This window comes from Triticum urartu, chromosome 2, assembly GCF_003073215.2.
Source record: "Triticum urartu cultivar G1812 chromosome 2, Tu2.1, whole genome shotgun sequence".
NCBI classification, from domain to species: Eukaryota; Viridiplantae; Streptophyta; class Magnoliopsida; order Poales; family Poaceae; genus Triticum; species Triticum urartu.
Window position 1 is genome coordinate 7,643,003 of NC_053023.1, and position 20,119 is coordinate 7,663,121.

The following is a 20,119-nucleotide window of genomic DNA, read 5'->3' on the forward strand; positions in this document are numbered from 1 at the left end:
ATACGAGCAGATGCAAATGGCCGCACTGACAGCAGGTTATTTCAGCTCCTAGAACGCCTTCGTTATTTACTAAAAATAAAAAAGAGAGTGCCTTCGTTCAACTACATTATGCGTAGTTATCCTTCTAAGACATGAATGTGTTACGGGTGAATTTGTTATTATAGACTATTTGCTATTTATTGGTCGATGGTTCGAGGCGGAGCTCTCATTATGTTTTATTTTTTTCAGAAAAATTGAGATGCCACCTCACCAATAACGACAGGGTTTTTTTTGCTAAAAAAATCAAGGTTGTTTTCGCAAAAAGTGGCCACACGCCCCCTCTCAGTTGTCGAGTCACTGACAACAGGCCCCACCCCAAGCTGGCATGCCTAGTCAGCGGTCCGGGCGTACACAATCAACATTTGCACCGTATTTGCAGGCTTGAGCCAAGTTATTGCACCAGTTCAATGTATGCCGCAAGTTCTAGCATCAAAGTGACCGTTTGCGCCAAGTTCTGACACCACCGGTGTAATTGACTCGTCAATCAACTACTAGTAGTTTGCAATGACGATCTTGGCCATATCTGAGGCGCATATCCCTGAATGAAACAGCGAGCCGTGGCGACGAATTCCTGATCCTGAGCCGTTGCTAAGATTGCAGAATCGTGACGATGGCCATGTGTTTGAGCATTATTGCGGCAGCTTCTGCACATACATAGTAGTATCAAGTTACAGAATAGGACATTGGCAGGTGACCAGGGACGCTTAACACTATTTATCTATTGGGTAGGCTGTGGAGGGGACAAATAGTTACCCAAGATAGCCTTATCTTTTTTCCATCTTGTTAACATTACAAGATAGATATATATTCTTGTAATCGCAAACCATTACAAGATAGATGTATATTCTGCAATCTTAGCACGCAGTATCACCCACGAGGCCACGGCATATATATATGGAGTGTACTTTTCCTTATTAACTTTATGGTCACATAAGAAATACCACTGTTTCCATTTCCATTTTTGATCCACCTCAATTCAACAGATTGGTCAGGGCAAGCCACCTCAATGCATCTCTAATAATATACTGTGCTCAGCCCTTCCAAGAAAAAATATCAACCGAACGTTTGTACAATTTGTGCATTTCAAAATTCATTTCCCTTTTTTTTCCTGTAAATGGACTCTCGATGACAAATCGGTATATAACTTCCGCAGAAAGGTGCATCTCTGACACTCTCAGAATGGCAATGTCCCTGTCAGCCGGATGTGCTCGAGGGTGCGCTTCAGGCCATACTGCTGAACAACCCGGTTCCCAGCCCTGAAACCATCCCCGTAGGCAACGGAGGTGTCCGACTCGATCTGGTGCTTGAAGAAGTCACCGAGCTTCCGCTCGAACTGAGACCTCCCGCCCTTCTTAGAGGATGTGGATGACGAAGAGGACGAGGATGTCGATGCGGCATTGCTGCCTGATCCTGCCATGATCTCTGACTCGATCCACAGGTGGGCGAGGACTTGGCATATGCCCTCTTCTATATCTGGAGTGAGCGTGCGGTATCCTGTGAAATGCACATACTCATTAGCCTGGAATGTCCATCTTCATTATTCCATTAGACAGTAGATACTTATAAATGGTATAATAAGCTGATGCAAACTTTTCTTAGTAGATAAATTAGTGTTGATTGTCTTGTCATTGCCAATATACTTGTGATTATTGACTTCTTGAATCGGGATTACCAGCAATTGGTTCAAAGTCTCATAGCAAGATAACACTACTTCAAGCCCAGAAGATCTAAGTGAGTAGTTCAGTAAGTTCAGTTGCTCATTCTTGGTTCTAAGTTCAGTTGCCTCAGCAGAATGTAAGATTCTGGCCCTGGCAGGAAAACTCTTCATCATCCCTCACCAGGCTTGTACAAGCTTTCTAAGCAAAAAGAGAATCGCAACTTCTGGTAAAAATCTTGAAACATGACGACCTTTAGTCTTTACTGTGAGCAAAGCACTAGCAGATTCATTACAAAATCTACTTTTACATGCTTAAATAAAACTCATGTAACACCCAGTAGAGCATAATTAGCGATAAAGTGCATAATATTAAAGACCAGGTCTCCATTGACTCATAACAGTACAATTTAATACCACTTCAATGGCTGTTACTAAACTGTTTGTGATTCAGGCGGGGACTCACTCTCCACCTGTTGATTATCTTAAAAAATTGTTTAATGAGAGCGAAGACGTGGTATTTAGTAAGTTAATTCTTACTCTCCGGCTTTCAGGCACTACAAGTCAGTGTGATATCTTATTACCAACACAATATCTAAATACCACAAGAATGAAAGACAACCTTTAAGTCGCAACCATGCATGCATCATCTCATGAGCTAAAATTGAACCTGTCAACAATCTGCAAGAACAAGAACTTATTAGAGACTCGCAAAGTCATAGAAACACATTCAGAGTTCATCAGGTTTGAACAACAAAAGATGCAGATCATGAGACAGTGATTCTTTAAGTAACAGGACAAGATCCATTGATGAAGCACAACATAATGTTTTTGCTCATTAGCTCCCTTGAGTAAATCCGTAGCCCAGAATATCTTTAAATTACCCATGTAATTCATATCTTCTTTGACAACACGAAAGGAACATTATACTAAATCAGTTGAAACAGACCTATATCAGTAACTGTTTCTATTGCTTTTCAACTGGAAGCTGTTGATTGTGACATTGTTATTTCTTTACAGAGACAATTCTGACATTATGAAGCAGAAAATTAATGCTTCACCTTGGGAGACCATATAGAATGAGAATTGCAGTCACTTCACATCGCCGTGTCAACCTATACGGCTCTGTTATCATTTCCATAATTTTGTTTCCTGTCATTCTTGGTCTCCTCAATATCTGAAAATTACATTATTACATAGTCAGAACCTAGCAGTCAAATGATGAAAGAACAAGTTATCTTGTGGTTGGAACAGTTCTCACCGTGCTGACAGTCTGCTCTTCCGATAAGCACAAACCTCTGGTTTCAGGAAGGTGGTGGTGTCCCTGGTTTCCACACAAACAATATAATTACAACTAATAGGATAGAGGAAACTGAAGAATTAATGGTAGTTTGGTTCAACAGACATACAGTTTTCTCTCCTTCCATTGCTTCATTTAAAGCCTGTCTTTCTACAAGAAGCAGAGGAACCTGTTGTTCCACTTTCATATTGAGACCTTCATAAAACTCCTGTATTTCGAGATAAAGAGGCTGGCACTCATTTGTATCCATCACTGCAGAGTCAAGGCACTCCAGGCAGAGTTTACGACCATCATCAAGCAATACATATCTTGATTCCCTTGGCTGACAAGTAAATGAACCATATTGGAATGAAGTGAGCCAAGGTTTGGAGACAGCAACTTATGTAACCAAGTATGCTCAAGATCAAAACTCTAGAAGCAAACAAGATAGCTGAACATACCTCCATTCTTTCACAACTACAGCATCTTGGAGTACCATCCACCTCATGTGATGGACAGTACTTTTGTAACCAAAAAGGATGTGCCCTATATTCGATAAGGCCGTTCATATTTGTAGGAATCTGAACAAGAAGGGATCACAAGATGGTGCATAAAAAACAAAATCAAAATCAAAGCCACTAAACAAAAAACTTTCACGGGATATAGTTTGTCACTGTCTACATGCTTCCAGGCTTACAGAATAGCAAATGCAACCATATAAAAAAGAAATCAATTCATTCAATAAACACATTATTTTTTGAAGGAAATTAATATTAGATTATTATTTTCTATGCGAAGGTTGCCATATAAAATGCAGAACAAAGAGAATCATCTTATGCAAACAGATAAGAAAAGATAATGAAGTGATTCTTACAAATTGCTTGCAGACATCACATTTTGGATGAAAGCGCTCCTTGTAACAAGTTTTATGGTATGGATGGTTTCCCGACATGGAGAACTGCATGTTTTTGTTGGTAAAGTCAGTATACAAATGCAAACTGCTTAATTAGTACACAAAACAACAAAGAGCTACCTCATAGTCATATATTGGCTGATTACAAGCATGGCAGCAAAAGCACTCTGGATGCCAAACAGCTCCCATGCAACTAAGAAAACGTCCATGGCCAATCTCATTGTGACATCCAGCGCATGTCCTGAGAAAATAAGTGCATATAACATCAAATATAGCCACAGATTACCGATAACTCCTATAATTGCTTGCAATCACAGTGCTCTGGACCAACACAACACTCTCCTGGCATGCTTTAAGAAACTAATTATACACTCTTGTTTTGTTTACCAGGTATCTTGTTCTTTTCTTTTGACAGCATCGGCAGATTTCACCCAGGGCACTTCATGTGAAGGTGTAATTCACAGTATCGCACCCTATGGTGTCTTTCCGCGCTTCAATACACATGAAATGGTTTATCGAATAAGACAGTGGCAAATCAAGTCTGACGAGTTTTTTCTTTCATGTCTATCCTGGAGCTCCACATTTCAAACCACAGTTTGATTTTTTTTCTAAAGGACATTTGAATCCATGTACGAAGGACCGAAAAATTGCACATGTTAAACGCATAAATTTCAAAATTCAGATAAAAACTGCCCAGCTGCACTTCTTTTTTCAGAAAACATTGTTGGGGGTTGGGGGGTGGCCTTTTACTTTCCTAGTGGATATGCAAACTCAAATTATAAGTTCTCACCCAATACACATTATCACTAAGATGATCATGTGAAACTCTTAAACAAAACACGATATTCAGGGAATGAATTACCAACGTCAACATGACATGTTCACATGATAGTACGTCTAGCAGACAGCTTCTATGGATCTGGATTTTACTTATAATACTTTCTTTCTGGTTAATTCTCATAGCAGTTCAAATGTGTGGCACTTCACGTCAATTAACTCAAAACAGAACATACAAATAAAATCTTAGCATGCTAAATACACTAATACAAACCTGAATCCAGACGAAAACATAAATGGTAACTGTTGATATGAATTGCCACCGTTGGCGCTGCCATTTTCCCGAGCACGAGGGTGTGCGCTATTTTCACGAGCACGAGGGGGTGAGGTATTTTCATGAGCACGAGGGGGTGATTCAACATTTAAACTTTCCTGAATAGCTCTTGCCAGTTGTTCATCCTCATCTAAATGCAGATCCTTTCCTAAAAGGAAAAAACAAATAAAAAAGAAAGTATTACAAACTAAATATCATTTCAAATGTACGGTCATAAGGCAATGGAAGACTGGAGACTACAGTGAGCTTGAATAGCTTGATAGGAACATCCAAACAACACATCATTTTTATTTCTGACTATGGTGTCATGTCTCAGTGATCTAACTCACAGCCCAAAACAACAGTAACGAATATATGCAAATGTTTATCCCAGGAATTTTGATTGCTACATCTAGAGCAATAGAATTTGCACCACAATTTTCTCCAAATTATATGAGAAATAAACTACTTATAACAATCAAGTAGTTGCCAGAAGAAAAAACATTAGCCACGTGCCTTATTACAATATGAAATTATTTATGCTCTGTTCGATTTTACTTACATCCACAGTCCAAGGACATCTATAAGAAAGTTTGTCCATTAAAAACTAGGTAAGTCTGACTGCGTTCTTATTCAAACATGCAAATTGGTAAAGATCAACCAAGCTCTGAAACAACAAATGCCAACAATAATCTACAATAAACTAGCCCAAAAAACTTTTGCAGTAGTAGTACTAGTAGTAGTAGAACCTCAGCAGAAATCAAGGCATAAGAAAAATATAAGAGGACAAACACCAATGAAAAAGCATGCTTCTGGGCAATGAGCATTTCAGCAGCACGTGTAATAAATACAATACTAACCTGTTTCCTTTGGTTTTCTGTGTTCCTCTTCTAATAGAGAAAGTGCTATAGCACGGTCAATATCCTCATTATCAAATTCCGAAAGGGGATCCTACATCAAGTACAGGAACTGGATCAGCTACATAGTCAAAGAAATGGTTTTTATTTCCTTTTCACATTAAATTTTAAATACCAACATAACAGTATATAAGCTTGGTATATTCCAAATTAATTAGCGCTCAAACGAGAATTTAGAGGAATAGTCACGCAGAAATTAGCTGGTTCATATATTTATGGATACATCTCAGTCAAAGTACAATTACCAACGGCAGATGGAAAATAATTAATACTACCTCTGTATAGTAATATAAGACGTTTTAGATCACTAAAGTAGTGATTTAAAACGTCATATATTCCTTTACAGAGAGTGTATCATTTAGTGAGACAGATAACGACAAATAAGGTGGCCTTCCTTTGATGCTAATGATGTGTTTTACAACAAGGGGCAATTGCATCTATGCACCTCCAAAGTACTAGAACTACATGAATAAACCTGCAGACCCCTTAAAAACAGTAAAGAAATTGGCTGGTTCATATATTTATGCATGCATCTCAGTCAAAATACGTTTACCAATGGCAGATGGAAAATAATTAATACTACCTCCGTCCAGAATAAACTGTCGCTGAAATGAGTGTATCTAGAACTACATATTAATTCAGCAACAATTAATTCCGGACGGAGGGAGTATCATTTAGTGAGACAGATAAACGACAAATAAGGTGGCCTTCCTTTGATGGTAATGATGTGTTCTACAACAAGGAGCAATTGCATCTATGCACCTCCAAAGTACTGGAACTACATATATAACCTGCAGACCCCTTAAAACACTAAATCCGGCAGATGGTGAGCATCAGAGGTGTGCAAGAAGTGTTATCGTGGGCAGCACGTAACGAGTGGGCCTGATGGGGTCCACTGCCTCTATTGCACACCACATCTCAGGGATATCTGGTTTGTCGAGACCAGCAGCCATGAATGGCACTGCCAGCAAGTCGAACAGCACTTGTGTGGCGCTCCTGAATACACCACCACTTGCAATCACCAGTTCCGTCAAAGGCATAGTGCTGGAATCTAAGTTGCACAAGCTAGCACGCGATTAAAGGTGAGGCATCTATTGCTGTTGATCAAGGATAGATTCATATCTCCGTTGATACGTGCTCCTTGCATCAGTAACAAGGTTTAACACTTATTAAGCTGTGATGGAAGTGCTGTAAGTCTTATTGTTAATACGATAATTGCAGTTTTGTGGGAGATTATCTGTAATTTCGGAACTTTTTCCATAGACACAACGGCCGCTATAAAAAGTGAGTGGTCAAGACTTCATATAAAATATAGATGTAGCATATTTGGGAAACGGTAATTATACATTTTCCACAGTGGCATATAACTTATTAACAGAGTGCCCAGCAAAGCGAAATATCCTTTTACTATACACATGGGTGCCATTGGAGCTTCCGTAAAGCTCAATTCATGTGTGTCTCCTTTCCCCATTCAGATAAATAAAATGGCAAGGGTACTGCATCGTACATTGGAACACCGTTGAACCCTTTTTGCTGAGAGCGTAGTGTATCACACTGGAGTACTTACAATCACAACAGTGGAAGTGGAGGGTTCATTCCATCTTGTCTCTTCTGCAGGCTTGCTTTGCTCTCGCCCTTCCGAGATGTTGTGGGTTGAACCTCTAAAAAACTTGGTCAACCAACCCATATTTTCCCAAATGGCAATGAAGGAACACCGTTATCTGCAATCAACCAATTATGTTAGGGCACACAGAAATGGTAGCTACACATTTTGGAAGACATACTAGATGCTCAAGGATGGCATACAATCATCAAGCCTCGTCAGCTTAGTAGATCGCTTTTCGTGTAAGAAATGTACAACCGTTTAAATGCCCTCACGCAGCTAACCAATAAATAACCATCCAGGTCGCAGAAATAGCTAGCACGACGGATAGAGATCAAGCAAGGATCCCCACAGAGCCAATCCAACTTGTCAACAGGTACTCTTAAGGCTGAAATTTTCTATCACTAGCAGCATCCTTTGAGAACTTAAAGCTTAGGAAGGTAGATTGTACTATGTTATATGATACCTTGAAGAGTAGGACTTACGGATGTGCTACTATTATACAAGATGCAATAAAACATGTGCAATGCAGAACTAAAGGAAGGTAGAAAAATGCTTAATCAGGATTCAGCGGTTTCCCATCTAAGCGATTTCTGTCCCTTCTCTGCGACTTTCATCTTCCCCACATGAAAATCCCAGCATGTCCCTAGATCACCTGCACCCCTGTTTTCCACCCTGGCTACTGATCGCCGAGCAGCAGAGCTTCACATAGAACGCTAAGAGACCGCTGCTTACCAGATAGACTAGGAGCACGATGACCAACCGCTAACGGTTAACAAGTAACAGAAAACTACAACCGCGCGAGTATGGAAATGTTCCCCTTTCTGCATTGGAGGAAACTAGGGCGTTTCCACATATTAGCGCATCCCTGCATGTTTACAGATTACAGGGAGGGTTCTTCTGCACTTGGATCACACGCTGCAGAAGCTACTGACCGCTACCCGGATTGCCAGTTCTGGTTGTCTCCACAGCACAAGGACACAGCTAGCAAAAACAGATAAATGCAATAACAGAAGAGGTAAAGAACAGGTACTGAACGCAGGCAGGCAGGTAGATAGAGCGGTCCGACAGTTAAACTTCGCGAGCAGAAGGAAAACGAAAGGTACCGACCGAGATCGACCTCCCGCGACGGGGCCCGCGGGCGTGGACGGGAGGAGGAGCCGGCGCTGGCGGCCGACGCAGCGATCCGCTGGGGAGGGGGCAGCCGGCGTCGGCGCGGGGAACGGCGACGGCGGGACGCGTCGAGCGGCGCCGGGTGCTATGCGGGGGGAGACGGGTGGATACAGATCGGGGCAGGGAGGGAGGCCTCCGCCCTCCGCCGGGTGCCGCGCCCGGGGAAGAAACGGTGTGAACTGGACCCGCGAGGGAGGGGGAGCAGGGCCCCGATTTCGGTCACCCCGGCCGCGGCCCGTCGGCGGGGTCGGTCGGCGGGGCGGAGGAGGTGGGCGGGCGGTGGATCGCTCCGGGCCGCGGCGGGCGGCGGGATTGGGCGAGCGGCGAACGGCGAGCCCCCGCCCCTCCTCTCCTCCCCTCCTCTGTACCGGCAGCGCGAGGAGAGAAGAAACCGACGGGAAGGAAGAGGGGGCGGGGGGGCTGCTGCCTGTATCGTATCGTACGCGTCGTCGTATCGAATGTGTACACGCACACAATAGCCCACCAACGACGACCGTCTCGCTCAGACCGAGCGCCCGCTACATCTGTCAACGCGTTTGACCCCTTCGCCCCCTTCTCTCCCCGCCCCGTGGTCCCCCCTCCTCTTCCCCGTTCGACAACGCTGGTCTTGGCGTCGCCGTTGCCGGTGCACATCACCGCTGTCCGACATCGGGTTGCTAGCCGCGGGCCGTCGTTGTCGCGGCCGAGCACAATGCCGCCTTTCTTTCCTCGCCCTCCTACTCGACGACGTGGGTGTCGCTGCTCGCCACCGCTTCGGCAGATAATAAGCAACGATAATGCTATTCAGGTAACGTTCGTTGGGAGGAATGGCGATTGTGAATGTCCTTTCATGGCAATCTATATCATCATAAGGATAAGGATGACAATTAGTTTTAGTCCGCACGCACGGCAGTTTATAGGCGAAAAAACAGAACTGGACCAAAGTTGCCATCATCGCCGACTAAATCTGCCATGCTCGGCCAGCACAAATTGCCATCAAAATCGTTCGTAATTGGCATCTCCGAGCTAACATTCCCTGGTTATGAGGGTCCATAAACAATGTTGAAACGCGACGTCCAGATCCCTCCTCTATTCCCCGTTGTCTCTCGCCGTCCTGTCTACACCCGAGGGCGAAAACGTGTACCTATCCGCTCGCGCGTTAATTAGTGTAACCGCAATCCAAGCAATAAATATATAAATATATACTCACTAAATGAGCATAGTCAACAAGTGTAACCGCAATTCCAAACAAGGCATGCCATCAAATCGCCCCCCTCCTTCCACGCCACATTCCCCCTCCCATAGAACAACCCCCTGAAGCCCCCTCCACCGTCGATCCACGGATCAGCCCGATCGTACGGCCAGCACCGCCCCACAGTTTTCCGTTGGATTCCCTGCCCGCGGATCAACATCACCACCGCATCTGCTTCTCTCCCTCCCTCTTTACCCGACGCCAATCTCCTCCTCGAATCCTCCATCCCTCTCCCCGCCGATCAGCCCGCTCGCCGGGCCTCCTCCGCCGCAACCTCGCCGCCGGCAACCCCCCACGGCTTCCCTCCGGCCACCCACCATCACACCCCCGCGTCTCCATCCAGTACGCGCCCGGGCAACGGCTCTTCCCAGCGGCGCAACCGGCACCGGCACCGCCGATCTCGGGTGAGTCCTCCTCCCGCGCCCCCGCGCCCACGTCCCGCCTTCCCCCCGCCACCGCATTCGGTTTCCCGCCGATCGGTTTTGCCGCGGTTCCGCTGGAAATTGCGTGCGCCCGTTTTGAGGGGAAGCGGCGGAATCTCCGCGTTGGGTAGCACGAACGGGTGATCCCCGGGGAGCCCTGCCCCCTCCGGCGTGCCGACGGGCTAGCACCGTCCATTTCCTCTGCTTCCGTTGGATACCAAAGTGTGCAATCGGATGGATAGCAATTGCTCTGCTCTTGGTTAGGTTTTGTTCAGTGCGCGCACACACTGGGGTTACCCCAAGTGCCAGTTGACATTACTGCCGGGCTTCATTGTATTTTATTTACTATTGTTGCATAGAACCGAATCCTTGATGGTGGTAGTATATGGAAGTGAGTAAATGTGGGGAGGCAGGCATGCTGTGTTAATTCCAGATTTAATCCCCTGTGAGCTCGGAAGGGGTTTGTTAAAGCACCGTGTGATCCATGCCAGTGTCCATTTGGCAATTCAGTCGTGACTTAATTGCTGGTGTTTCCGCCCTCTGATCGTCCGACTTAATTGTTTCTGAATGTGAACGTATAGTGTAATAATCTGCATCTGTGTGGATGTGGGATGAGATGCCCTTAATTGTCAACAAGATGCCCTTAATCCGCCCTAAATTGTCAATGTGATGCCATTTTAGGTGGTGGCTGCCATAAGGGATGTGGGATGAGATATGGTATAAGTTTAGTTTTAGGCACTATTTCCCGCCTATCTCCATTTTAATATCCAACCATTATAGTGTAATAATCTGCATCAGTGTGATTCCCCTTTGCTTGTCTGACTTGATTGATTGTGAATGTGTACGTATGCTATTTTGGGAAGCATCTGCCGTATGTCATTAAGAAAAATAAAGATGGGGATCTGCTGCTTATAACGCCACTTGATCATAGTAGTTGTAATTAATCATGCATAAAGAACTTATGTTTTGACAACAGTTATTTGGTGTTTTGCTTTAGTTCAAGGATCTCATGAAATTACCTTAACTCCAAGAAAAAGATCGTGAGAAGACTGAAGACCTCAAATTTTGTAGCACTAGTACTGCATTTGGTGCTTTACAGCTTTTGCTGTCACTAGGTGATAAAGGATAGCAAAGTATGCAATTGGATGGATGGCAATTCTCTGCTTTTGGTTATGTTTTGTTCAGTGCGTACACATACTGTGGTTACTCCAAGTGCCAGTTGACGTTACTGCTGGGCTTTATTATATTTTACGATTGTTGCCTAGAACCAAATCCTTGATGCTGGTAGTATATGGAAGTAAGTAAAAGTGGGGAGGCAGGCATGCTGTGTTAATTCCAGATTTAATCCCCTCCGAACTAGGAAGGGGGTTGTTAAAGCACCTTGTGATCCATGCCAGTGTCCATTCAGCAATTCAGTCGTGCTTCATTGGTGTTTCCGCCCTCTGATCGTCCGACTTAATTGTTTCTGAATGTGCACGAGATACGGCATGACATATGGTAAGTTTAGTTTTAGGTGGTATTTCCGGCCTATCTCCATTTTGATATCCAGCCATTATAGTGTAATAATCTGCATCCGTGTAGTTCCACCTTTGTTTGTCTGACTTAATTGGTCGTGAAAGTGTACGTATGCTATTTTAGGTGGCAGCTGCCATGTGTCATTAAGAAAAATAAAGATGGGGATCTGCTGCTTATAACGCTACTTGATCATAGTAGATGTTGTAATTAATTGTGCATAAAGAACTTATGTTTTGACAGCAGTTATTTTGTGTTTTGCTTAGTTCAAGGGTGTCGTGAAATTACCATAAATCCAAGAAAAAGATCATGAGAAGACTGAAGACCTAAATTTTGTATTACTAGTTCTGCTGTCACTAGGAGATATAAAGGATAGCTTGGCTCGTGGTAAATAATTGCTGAAGTTATGATTCCCTTAATTGTTTGTCAATGTGAACGAGATGCCACTTTAGGTGATAGCTGCCATAAGGGATATGGCATCAGATATTGTAAGTTTAGTTTCAAACAGACAAGATTTCCCGCTTATCTCCATTTTATTATCCAACCATTATAGGGTAGTAGTCTGCGTTAGTGTGGTTTCCCCTTTGATTATCTGATTTAATTGTTTGTGCATGTGGATAGATGCTATTTTAAGTAGCAGTTGCCGTAGGTCATTAAGAAAAATAAAGATGGGGATTTTCTGCTTATAGCGCCACTTGATCATAGTACATGTATTAATTGTGCATAAAGAATTTATGTTTCTGTTTCACTTAGTTTGGGATATCATGAAAAGATCTTCATGATATCATTGTAAAAATTGCTGATGTTACTATTCTCTCATGCTGGCTTATAAGTTGCTATGATTCATACTTGAAAATCATACAAGATGCCATTTCAACATAAACAAAATGAGACAAAAAGACTTAATATTTATTGTGAATAAACTCATTGTGATTATTTTTTCATGGTTTACTGCAGTCTGCACTAGATATACAAATATGGTTGTTCATTTTGACTAGATCTAATATTTGATACATTGTTTGTTTTGATGAGATTACTTTGCTAGATCTTGCTGGCTCTGCTTTTACTTACCAGAAGTCTATCTTCTCAAGTTCCTTGTGCTAAAGAGATTGATCTTCTATGCTGTTTGAATCAAAAAACGTTTATACATAGAAGTTATCTAACAGGACATGTGAACTAGATTCTATCTGGATATATCTGTGTTCCTTTTGTCTTTTGATTACTGTCTAAACAATGTGATTGCAGTATGATTGTGCATTCATTCAGTAATGTCCTACTCCCTAAAGTAGTGATCTGAAACGTCTTGTATTGATCACTAAAGTAGTGATCTGAAATGTCTTATATTTCTTTTTACAGAGGGAGTATTTGATTGTACTCTCTCTGTTGATTTCTGCCACCTGCGGGTTCCAAAATCTTATTGATGTTTGTCCAGTAACAAGTCCAATAGCATATGTGTTTAACGACACTAAGGTGGTTTCATACTACCATACCCTATTTGAAAGTTCTTTGTGTGAGCATGATTTCTAGCTACTTGCACTAACAAGTAACAAAGTATGATAAAAAAAGTTAACCGTCAAAGTTTCATTTTTAATGTGACATCTTACTGAAACTTCATAATATGGAAGATACTTCATCATTATACGTGGAATAACGAATGAGCCGTCGTTTCAAAAGCTAATCCAAGTGAGATATGCATGCATTGCCTTTTCAGCTAACACGTTCTCTTTTATCACTTTGGAAATGTTATCATTTTTATCCTTTGTTTCACCATTATATCAATCATTTTGGTTTTCATTTGATTTTTTTAGTACAATACATTGTCTTTCACAATTCCATGAAATGCACCATTATTCAGTAAATCAGTACATTGTTGTTTGAAATTTTTAAGCCATGGAAAAGTGGTGCATCAGGGTAGGTTTAGCTCTAGATCGGCCCCTGCCCATGATTTCATGTTCGTATAGTTGCAATTTTGCAGATGGATATTATTAGATGTGGTTCTAGCTTTTCTGTGTTACCAATATTATATGTTTATTGTCACGGTAGTACTGCCTGTCAGTTTAGTCTCCATTTTAAACCATGGATTATTCAGTCTGGTTTTGATTTGAAAGTTACTCTTATATGATGGTTTGTTGTTTTTTTAGTTCACTACACAGGTCAAACATCTCAATATTTTTCTTCTTTCAACAGTAGAGAATTAAGTCAGGGTTTATACAAATTATGCTAGTTTGCAACAAGAATATCTACTCCCTCTGTTCACAAAAACAAGATGTTTTGCATATTTCAATATGGACTACATACGGACTAAAATGAATGAACAAACACGCTATAAAGTGTCTAGATACATTATTCAGAAAAATGATAAAACATCTTATATTTGTGAGCAGAGGGAGTAGTTCTTTATATTTCTTTTCTTAAACAGCAAGCTTTTCCCATAGTTCTCTCTTGAGGAAAATTGCAAAATCAGGGTAGCATCTGCTAAAGCTAGGGTTCTGCTAGAGGGCTGGTTTTTACTTTGGCTTGCTTGAGCATCGCTGCTGGGCAGCTGATAGGTGTGAGCACCACAGCCTCCCTAGCCATTTTACCTGTCCTCTTTTCTCACAAGCGCTGGAGTGAGCTGGGCATCTATTCATGAGCTGCCCATGGGTCTTGGCAGCTCTGGCTGCTCGTCCTACAGTGGTCTGGGCCACGTTTGCAGCATTGCATTCATGGACGACTCCCTAGTGGACTGTCACCTGGTTGATAGAAAGGCACAAGTGAATCCCAGAGAAAGGCCAGGAGTTTGACTACCACTGGTGCTACATGTATGGTCAATGTCGGAAGCAGGGTCTAGCGAGAAACAGCAGGTTGTTCCAAGATGAGAGCCATGGTATTCTAACTATATAGGGGATGGTATCAAAATAGAGGTGGAGCTGTGGAGACAGGGTTACCACCCCAGGTTGTACGAGCTGAACCTCCATGATGAGCAGGGTTTAGTATATGTCTTATGTGTTGCTCCTTTTCACGTGCTGACACCATGGTCACTTGTTGCCCTGTTTCTCTTGTGCCTATTGTGTTTCTTAATGAAACGGGTTTGTAAATGCCTTTCACCCGTTCTTTACTACAATGACCTTGTCTGGAATTTGGTTAAACTAAACCATGCAATTGATGTATTAGATGCTATGTTAGTCTATCACTTTTTAATGCTTAAATATTTGCTGCATACTGTTGCAATGTATATGTTCCTTTTGAACAATTATTAAAATGTTGTTCTATGTAGCCATCCAGCATTATCACATTTAAAAAAAATTAAAGCCCCAATCAAAGAGCCCTCAGTTTTATGAACCCGCAACAAACTAGAGACAAAAGTCTGAATTCTGAACCATGAACGCTACATCACTGAACTGTCACCTTGAAGTGTTATTCTTTCCTGCCATTATTTGAACAGTTGGTTTTTTCTCCCAATTATCTTTTGTGGTCCATGTTCATCTTATTGATGGAAATCATTTCATGTGTTGCAGGTTTCGTCAACATTGATAACTGATAAGTATAATGTAGAGAAGTATTGGAGGAGTCATGCCATCTAGCGACAAGCAATTAGCATTCTCGGTGAAAACAGCAGCATCGCGTGAGCTGCTAAACAAAGGTACAAACATCATAAATATGTCTCAAGGCACTTCTCTGCCGCCAAAGGATAAAGGTGCTGCTGAAGAACCTTTAAAGGCTGTGGGCACAAAACGGCTGCATACTGATGCTCCTTCAAGCCCTGTTTATCATAATGTTTATGTGCGGCGAAAGGTGGAAACTGAACATAATAAAGTGAACTCGTCTCCGGAGATGAAGGTTATTGGCAAGGACAAAACAAAGCAGCAGGAGGAACAGCGAAATGTGGAAACTGAACATAGCAAAGTGAGTTGCTCTCAAGAGTTGAAGGGTAGTCGAAGTGAGATAACAAAAGAGCAGGGGATACAGAGAATGGAAACGGAACATAGTAAAGTGAACCCTTCTCAGGAGTTGAAGGGTAGTGGAAGCGAGAAAACAAAGGAGCAGGAGGAACGGAAAGTGAAAACTGAACATAGTAAAGTGAACCCTTCTCAAGAGATGAAGGGTAGTGGAAGTGAGAAAACAAAAGGGCAGGAAATACAAAAAATGGAAACTGAACATAGTAGAGTGAACCCTTCTCAAGAGTTGAAGGGTAGTGGAAGCAAGAAAACAGAGGAGCAGGAGGAACAGAAAGTGAAAACTGAACATAGTAAAGTGAGCTCTTCTAAAGAGTTGAAGGGTAATGTAGGAGAAAAAATAGAAGAGCAAGAGGATCAGCAACTGGTGCAATGTGATCAAGTCAGTAAGCCAGAAGTGGCACCTCCTATTGCTGAATCTGGAATAAAAGAGCAGGATGAACAGCAAACGGTGCAAGTGAATAAGTCAGAAGTGGCACCTCTTATTTCTGAATCTGGAATAAAAGAGCAGGATGAACAGAAGACGGTGCAAGTGAATAAGCCAGAAGTGGCACCTTCTATTTCTGAATCTGGAATTAAAGAGCAGTATGAACAGGAAACGGTGCAACATGATCAGGTGAATAAGCCAGAATTGGCACCTCCTATTGCTGAATCTGGGATAAAAGGGCTGGATGAGCAGCAAACGGTGCAACATGATCAGGTCAATAAGTCAGAAATGGCACATATTCCTGAACCTGGAATAAAAGGTCAGGATGAACAGCAAATGGTGCAACATGATCAGGTCGATAAGCCAGAAATGGCACCTCCTATTGCTGAAATCGGAATAAAAGAGCAGGAGGAACAGCAAACTGTACAACATGATCAGATCAATAAGCCAGAAGTGGCACCTCCTATCTCTGAACCTTGCATAGAAGAGCAGGAGAAACGGCAAATGGTACAACCAGATCAAGTCAATAAGCCAGAAGTGGCACCTCCTGTTGCTGAACCTAGGATAACAGAGCAGGAGGAACTGCAAATGGTACAACATGATCAGGTCAATAAGCCAGAAGTGGCACCTCCTGTTGCTGAACCTATGATAAAAGAGCAGGAGGAACCGCAAATGGTACAACATGATCAGGTCAATAAGCCAGAAGTGGCACCTACTATTGCTGAATCTGCAGGTCTAGTCTCATCTGAAATGACTGAATCTGGAGGGCTAGAGCCATCTAAATCTCCCGAAGAAACACATGCAGAAACTGTACCAAAGATAAATGAGCTGCCGATTGCTTCTGCTAACGAGCCACCTATCGCTCCTAGTACCACCGTTCAAGGTGATATCCGTAGATCAGGCAACCAAAATTCTTACTGGAGTGAGAGATATGATCGATTACAGACATATTTGGAGAACTGTGATCGGTCACCCCAGGAGGGTTATATGCGAAGTAAGAAATTTTGGGTAGCAACATTAGTTATTTGTAAATCGATTTTTCTCACAGGGTATTTGACTTCTTCCTCCTAATTACAGTGCTTAGGTCACTCTCAGCAGCCGGTCGAAGCATGCATGCGATTGAGCTGGAGAAAAGGGCAATACACCTCCTAGTGGAGGAAGGTGATACTTCACTTGCCTTATTTTGCTTTCTTATCATTCTTGAAGCTTATATTTCAGCCGTCATATTGGACTGTCTTATCATGTTGCATATTTATGCTGCAAAATCTCAGTAGCTTGATACTGTGGTAACCTTGTTGGTATGGGTAGCATCTTATGCACGGTATCTTTTTGAGTGCAATGTGCGCACTATATTGCATGACGGCTGGAACACCTCATCATGGCCTGTACTATGCATGAAATAAAACAACTCTGAAGTTACAGTATTAGTGTATCAGCCGTATATGGTGTCAGCATTCCAAGCAAGTAGGCATTTGAGATCCATAATGGAACACTCTGCCTGAATATGTTTCAACATCGATAAATCTATGTTTTAATGTAGTTTTCTGCAATCTCAACACTACAAGTCCTGAGTGATATTAATTGTTTGAATCTGTGCGTCATGCATTTGCCATCTTTTCATTATGGCCCAATTCGTCAAGTATTTATCGGGCTGACATGTTACCAAGATCAGTTCTTGCATATTTGTTTTATTTATTAACTTACATCCTGCGTGCACTAACACTGTATCACGCAGGTAAAGAGCTGCAACGAATGAAGACTTTGAATGTTTTGGGGAAAGTTTCTCCAAACGGTCCTTCGAAGCAGGATCCCTTGCAGCGGTCGTGCCAGAAATGAGATGGTTGAAGATATCTCTGTAGAGCCAAAAATATATGCATCATGTATACATTGCAGAAAGGACATGTTCTGCTTAGAACTTTTCTTTTCGGTTTTTTTCCTTTTCCTTTCGTTTTTACCTATACTCGGCGCTGTGCTGTGGGTATGTTGTTATATGGTGTAATTAAAAGAGCAACTTGTTTGGATAAACCTGTCAGGCTTAATAGCCAAGCCTAGCAACTGTTTATACCCATGCGTGCCATCTGATTTATTCTTCTTCTTTGAGTTGGAATTTGATATTCTTTTTTTGAGCGATTTGATTTATTCTTTTGTTATGCTGTGCTTGTGCAAATAGTTTGGTAAAAAAAATCTGATAAGGTGACAGTTTTGTCTGGTTGACTGTCGTTTTCATTTCATGTTAAAAATCTTAGCATATGCCTTGGATGGTGGCATGTGGCACAATGCATGCTTCACATGTACTGTCACTGGGTATTTTGACTGGGATCAAAAGAAAATCCTATATCCACGCGTTTGCTAAATCTGAATCTGGTGAGATGTTATGAAGCCAGCCGTTGAGTTTTGGCTAACTTTATTTTCTACAACAACAACAACAACACTAGTTTCTCTTCATATAACAAAAATCCACAGGGGCGCAGCGACCATTACCTTTATATAAAGGGATAAGTATATTTTTCGTCCTCGAACTCTTCCGAGAGTTTAGAAATCGTCCTTCAACTTCAAACCGGATAATTTTTGTCCCTTCAACTATCAAACTGGATAGTTTTCGTCCCTCATGCCGCTTCGAACGGTTTTAGTACGTGGCGAACAGTAACTCGGTGAACAGTAAAATCGAAAAAAATAAGTTCAGGTCTTGCGCACCAGAGTATCTTCGATGCTGTAAAATTTCAGATTTTTTTTTTGCTATATTTTTTTATTTTACTATTCACCGAGTACTGCTCACCACGTACTAAAACCGCTCGAAGCGGCATGACGGACGAAAACTATCCAGTTTAAAGTTGAGGGACGATTTTTAAACTTTCGAAATAGTTCGAGGACGAAAAATATACTTAAACCTTATATAAATCCTTCAATATTGCCAACATCTAATTTAATGATGGGCGCTTCTATGAGCAATGGGCGCCGCGCGCTTAGGCTATGCTAGTCTTCTATTAGTTGGGACTTGGGTTATATATTATTCTCTCCATCTTGAATTAGTTGATGCTTAAACGGATGTATATATCTAGACTAATTCTTAAGCGGAGGAAGTAAGTGCTATACGTGTAAGAAAGGAAGTATCAAACTGTCACATAGGATTTCATAGCAACGGAGAAGTAGCAAATAAGTTCAAGAGTTCAGCAACACACTTGATATAACTAATAGTTTAATTCTTTCTGACAAGATATAATAATACTACGTAACAATATATAGATCCAAACAGCAATTGCCAACTACTATTACATGAAACGATACCAAGCACCACACACCTATGCGATGAACAAATAACCGTAGCTATTGCCAGAACTGCCGTTGTAACGATCTCCAAGGCCGTCGTAGTCAAAGTCAGAGTAATGACCTCCGTCGCGGCCGTAGCGATATCCATAGTCCGAGATGCCGCCGTAGCCTCGGCCGCCACCGTAGCGATAGCCAGAGCCGATGTCGTAACCTCCTCCGCCGCTCATGCCGTAACCTCCTCCGTAGTCATAGCCTAAGAGGTAGTAATGGTAACCTAGGCCGCCGTAGTCATAGCCCGAGATGCCGCAGTAGTAACCTCCACGTCCGCCGCCGTAGTCATAGTCTGAGAGGCCGCCGTCATAACCTCTGCCGCCGTAGCCGTTGCCACCATAGACAGAGCTGGTGCCGTAACCTCCGCTGCGGTAGCCGTCGTAAGAGCTGTACGACGAGGCAAGAGCTGACAGTGCCGGCGCAGGGGCATCGCGTGTAGCTTTGTGGTGGTCTTGGATGGACTTTTGGCAGTCTAGCAGTTCCCTCTGGCAGTCGAGCAGTTTACTTTCGATGGTCTTGAGGTTGTCGAGCAGTCCCCTCAGCCTCAGGTCGGACGTCCCATCCTCGAGACGCTCGGACTCGTCGTCGACTTGACCGAGGTCTTGG

At 42.5% G+C, this 20,119-nt stretch overlaps 2 protein-coding genes across 2 annotated transcripts; one reads left to right on the forward strand and one right to left on the reverse strand.

The window, feature by feature from the left end:
• Positions 1 to 928: 928 nt before the first annotated feature.
• Positions 929 to 9,076, reverse strand: LOC125535026 (protein DA1-related 1-like). The gene is made up of 12 exons (XM_048698089.1): positions 8,606 to 9,076; positions 7,460 to 7,613; positions 5,836 to 5,926; positions 4,937 to 5,144; positions 4,006 to 4,126; positions 3,847 to 3,930; positions 3,434 to 3,553; positions 3,103 to 3,315; positions 2,955 to 3,017; positions 2,755 to 2,870; positions 2,316 to 2,374; positions 929 to 1,533 (listed from the first exon to the last, which is right to left on the reverse strand). The coding sequence occupies exons 2-12, from the start codon at positions 7,577 to 7,579 to the stop codon at positions 1,214 to 1,216; spliced, it is 1,515 nt and encodes a 504-aa protein (XP_048554046.1). The 5' UTR covers positions 7,580 to 7,613; positions 8,606 to 9,076; the 3' UTR covers positions 929 to 1,213.
• Positions 9,077 to 10,048: 972 nt separating this feature from the next.
• On the forward strand, positions 10,049 to 18,290 carry LOC125535027 (golgin subfamily A member 6-like protein 22). Its single transcript, XM_048698090.1, has 4 exons — positions 10,049 to 10,303; positions 15,331 to 17,189; positions 17,273 to 17,356; positions 17,931 to 18,290. The coding sequence occupies exons 2-4, from the start codon at positions 15,386 to 15,388 to the stop codon at positions 18,029 to 18,031; spliced, it is 1,989 nt and encodes a 662-aa protein (XP_048554047.1). The 5' UTR covers positions 10,049 to 10,303; positions 15,331 to 15,385; the 3' UTR covers positions 18,032 to 18,290.
• Positions 18,291 to 20,119: the final 1,829 nt, after the last annotated feature.